The following is a 4,647-nucleotide window of genomic DNA, read 5'->3' as shown; positions in this document are numbered from 1 at the left end:
TGCTGCTGCTATAATTCATTTGAATAAAAATCAATTTGTTTTGTTTCCTAATGAAACTATTTGTCAGAGTTACTGACCTTGACAATAAGCCATATTCGAGTAATTTACATAACTTACATTATTATGAAGCGGCAGCAGAACATGGCTGTTGAGTAGGTTCATTCGAGAAGGCCTAATGCATTTAAACACTTTTTGATTTGACTTTAGGCTAATAACAAGAGGGCTTTGTGTTGGAGCCTATTTCTTCCGATTTAAAAAAAAGAGGTAGGCCTTCCTGTTTGACAGACAAAATTATAGTCTACTATCCATAGATTTTGTCAACCAATTCCTTCAGTCGTGTGTTAAGTTAACACCAGGGCTCGAATTAAAGGGGTATGTGAGGGTATTGTGGCTTTTGTTAAAGAAAATGGCTAAAGCATAGGACATGATTATATAAAGCGATCTACGTATAGCAACGCTTTAGTCCGCAAAGCTTTATGCTAGAACCTGTACAACCTGTAAAATGCAGGGGGAAGACGTGACTCCGATGCACATGGCATATCTTTGGTTTGTCTCTATGACATTGAGGCTGCGCTGCAACGTTCTATACCTGAGGAGGCAAAAAAAAAAGACTTTGCTTGGGAAGGAATGTGTGATTCTGTCACTATCAATTGACGTTCGACATTTCAACAGGCTATTAAACAACATACTAATTCTAAATCAGTCAGGAGCAAGCCAGGTAGCCTAAGAAGGAAAAACAATTAATTATTTAGGCTATATTATTATTTCAAGGCTATAGCCTGCCTATACATTTTGCATTTAGGCTGTATACAAAAAATGATTCCTTACTATTGAATAATAAAACAAAATGCATTTATTCTATAGTTCAGTCATTTTACAGTACCTTCTGAATTCACTTTTAGAAACATGAGTTTGGCCAGTCTTTGGTTTGAGGATCATGCAGTGAGCTATGCATGCCTAGTTTGTTAATTTAGAATACTGTAGCAGATGCTCTTGTATTCCCATGCCCTAATCACAGACAACACAAAACAGTTTTGTAACAACATTGGCATGGAATAAAATAGAATAAGAAAATGATTTCCCAAATGAAAAAAAGTTACAAGTGCATATCGCTGTTTCTTGAATTCATTAATGATCAGTTGCTTCAGTTGTAACTGGTTTTGTTGCACTACATTTCTACAATTGATAGACAACTTTAACCCTGTTCCTATCATCTTTTTTAACAATACCCTGAATAGAAATGAAAAGGTCTCCGGTGCTGCAGCATGCACTCGTTCGTTGTTGTGGTATTAAAAAAGATTCTGCTTGTCACCAGTCATGTAGAATTGCATGAAATGCATTTATAAAAGGCATGTTTTTCTCAGCCTGAAAATAAGAGATTCATGCAGTGTTTTTATTATAATGTATATCTTTTCACCCCTACCATTGTCTGCGGTGGTCTGCAAATCCACAACCTTCTGGCTAGTTTGCCATGTAATAATAATAAAACGAAGAACAGTTTCTAAAACAGCATATCTAAGGCTCTGGCCTGTCCTACGATTGAGGGTAAATGATAGGTATGTTCTCTGCTATCCACTTTATGTTTGAATTATTATTGTGGGTATAGGGGTTGGTCACTTGTTTTTTTATGTTCAGGGAGGGTCGGGTAATATATTTTACTGAAGGGAGGGACATTAATTTTCATTTAAGAGAAGTCCGATTTTTCTTCATGTATCCCTCATTATAAATAACATACAGTCCCTTACACCTCCTCAGTAGCTGTGCGTGTAACAGTGTCTGGTAGGTTTTACACATGGTGAATGAAGGTGATCCACAGTGGTGTGCGTTCTCTTTCTCAGACATAGGCGTCCTGGCCGTAGGAAGTGGCAGCCTGACTCCGTGATGGTGCAACTCCAGAGTACACTCTGTCTCTGGGCTGGTATGGGTAAGGTCTGAGGAAGGGAAAGAAGAGAGGAATAATGGGTGAGGACACACATAGATGTGGATAAGGAAGGATACAGACACACACACAGTATCCACTGAACTCACTGTTTCTCAGACGTGCCCAGTTTGCAGGCACATGTCAAACATGACCCTCCAGTGAGAGCAAGAACAGCCGAGCACCAGCCAATGTAGAGGCCCTCTCCGATTTCATACCTGCAACACACAGTACGTCCTACAGTTAATCAAGTTCATAAACGGACTTTGGAAGCGAGACTGCTCTTCTGTCTAAAATACAGCAGAGGGCAGCAGTGTGCTACTAGCCTCATTACTGCAGTTGGAATAAGCCAACAGTCTCCTCTTACTTACTTTATCCCGGGATATAATGGGTTAAAAAAGTCCTGGGTGATGTTGAAAGCATACCAAGACACTGAGATCATTGTGCACAGGCCTGAGAGAGCGCGAGAAAGAGAGAGAAGTTAATTGTGCACAAATGGAGATTTGGCAGTTATAACACATAGAAGCAGTAATTAATTATAGTAAACTTGAGCATGCCCAGTTACCTTGAAGAAAGAAAAGCACACCACCAACGGCAACTATTCTACCCTTTAGAACCATGTCCTCTCCGGCAGCTTTAGAACACTGTACCCCGACCAGGGTGGCGACGAGCCCGATAGATCCAAAAATGACCGCTGCAATCATCAATGCTCGAGACGCCTGGATGTATCCTGCTTAAAAATAAAGACAAATTGTACAATCAAGATTAATAGTGCTATTACATGTTTTGTTTATATACTGTAATAATAAATACAATGATTATCAAATTGGTTTCACATGTGATTTGTACAGAATCATATTGAGTAATGCACATTTTAATAACCACACTTGAAACTAATAATTATGAGAAATATTTAAGGATATGATGTATTGAAGTGGAACAGCCTTCTGTTTTGCTGAGTGGGGAAGGAAAATTGGCACAATCAAATACCAGAATTGTATTGTATAGAATCAATTATTTGGCTGATTTTTATCTTTACCAATTCCATCTTGATTCAACCTAAAATGATTGATTATTTATGTTGTTCTTGGATTTGTTTAACCACAAATGAAAAATGTCAAGGTATTGCCAATGGGCCTTTACATATTCGTTTAACTACAACAAAACGATATCAAACATCACAGGCGATACATCAATTTACTCTTCAAACATTATTGCTTAATTTCTCTATTGCAATTGTTCAATTTTTTTTATTGATAAAGATTCCTATTATCTTGGGTGCACTTGCCGTTCAGGGCCAGTAGAGAGGGGAAATCGCGGCAGTTGTGGACACCAGTTGAGTCCGTGGCACAGGACATCCATAGGTTCTCATAGATGTTCGAGGTAATGATGACGTTCCCGTAATCCGTTGAAACCTTCCAGTAACGGTTTGGTATAGCTATCCCCACCATCACCCATCCAATGAACCCAAGCAGCAAGCAAACAACCTCCAGTATAGGATCCATTTAGATTTTTCAAGTAATTGGTGTAAATAAAAACAGAAGGAAAAGCGAGAAAAAAATAGGATATCCTATCGTTAGCTTGTATCCTCTTCGATTTTATTCGATTCCCTTCTTTTTGTTTATGATATTTGCGCTTAAAAAAAATATAAGCATATAGCTCCACAGGATGAAATTCTGTTGAGTGTCTGCTCCCCTTCTTGGTCACGATTGTGTCAGGTTGTCAATGAGCAACAGACATGCTCAGTGATTTATCTTAGCCTACCTGTGTTCTCTCCCACCCCCTCACAAACACACACACACGCACAGACACACACACACTTGTTTTTGCTACATCATGGGGAAACATGTCTGGGAGGTGCCTGACAGGGACAGCACTTTCTCAAATGATCTAGGGACATGATCCAAACTGATACACGTTTCTTGTGCTTCTGCAATCTTAGAAATTGCTTGAAATATCAAGATGTTATCATATTAACCACACCTGACATTTCACATCCTGCTGAGTACTTGTCAGAAAATCCACCCTAAGGAGGACCAGTGATGTCATTACTATTTGCATTTCAAAGTGTGACAGCACTGTGGTACTGCAAGGGACCAAGCTTCTGGTGCGTCTTTGCATTGCGTTTAATGGTTTACAACATTCTAATGTTTTTAAACCCATATGGGATAGTGGCCTAGAGGTGTGGAGAATGGTTATATACGGGATGAATATTCTGTAATCCTTAATCTGCCTCAGAAGTGAATCTTCCCCAAAGACTGGTACCACAGCTACCATTGTGCTGTTCCTTGCTAGCTAGTACCTATTCCATTTATGTGGCGTCGTCAAAGATGGAATATTTGCTATCGTCAGTTTATTCCAAGATTAGCATGCAGCTGTAGTGCTTCAAAGTCCCTGTGATAAGGTTATCGATAAACTGAAGTCTAAACTGAACAGAACTACACTCTCTTATACCATTGTCTTAAATATATTTAATGGTCTCGTTGCAAAAGCTAAATTGTCGCTAGTGAATTTTTTTTTCTTCCCACCTTTATTTAACCAGGTAGCAAAGATTATAGCAAACACCACAGAAACGGAATTGGTGCTCGCTAGCTTTGCAAATTCAGCTATTGTTGGAAGCCTGCCAATATGAAACAAACTATGTTAAAATTTCAAAACGTTGCAGCATGTGTTGTGTAAATGTGTGTGTGCAGCTAGACCGGCCGGCCAGCCAGCCAGGTAGAAACATG

The 4,647-nt window shown here is 39.1% G+C and overlaps 1 protein-coding gene across 1 annotated transcript; it reads right to left on the bottom strand.

Moving 5' to 3' along the window:
* Positions 1 to 835: 835 nt before the first annotated feature.
* On the bottom strand, positions 836 to 3,730 carry LOC129835280 (claudin-15-like). Its single transcript, XM_055900844.1, has 5 exons — positions 3,207 to 3,730; positions 2,484 to 2,648; positions 2,290 to 2,371; positions 2,029 to 2,136; positions 836 to 1,931 (listed from the first exon to the last, which is right to left on the bottom strand). Exons 1-5 carry the CDS (start codon positions 3,421 to 3,423, stop codon positions 1,835 to 1,837), a joined length of 669 nt encoding a protein of 222 aa, XP_055756819.1. The 5' UTR covers positions 3,424 to 3,730; the 3' UTR covers positions 836 to 1,834.
* Between the last annotated feature and the right edge of the window lie 917 nt (positions 3,731 to 4,647).

The sequence above is a fragment of the Salvelinus fontinalis genome, chromosome 36, assembly GCF_029448725.1.
Source record: "Salvelinus fontinalis isolate EN_2023a chromosome 36, ASM2944872v1, whole genome shotgun sequence".
Classification (NCBI taxonomy): domain Eukaryota; kingdom Metazoa; phylum Chordata; class Actinopteri; order Salmoniformes; family Salmonidae; genus Salvelinus; species Salvelinus fontinalis.
This window is presented reverse-complemented; position numbering and strand designations above follow the sequence as displayed.

Excerpts from the sequence above, each read along its gene's own strand:
- LOC129835280 (XM_055900844.1), bottom strand. The coding sequence starts at position 3,423 with ATGGATCCTATACTGGAGGTTGTTTGCTTGCTGCTTGGGTTCATTGGA. Across the intron at positions 2,649-3,206 it reads CTCTCTACTGGCCCTGAACG|GATACATCCAGGCGTCTCGA; the intron begins GCAAGTGCACCC and ends ATTTTTAAGCAG. Across the intron at positions 2,137-2,289 it reads CCATTATATCCCGGGATAAA|GTATGAAATCGGAGAGGGCC; the intron begins GTAAGTAAGAGG and ends TGTGTGTTGCAG.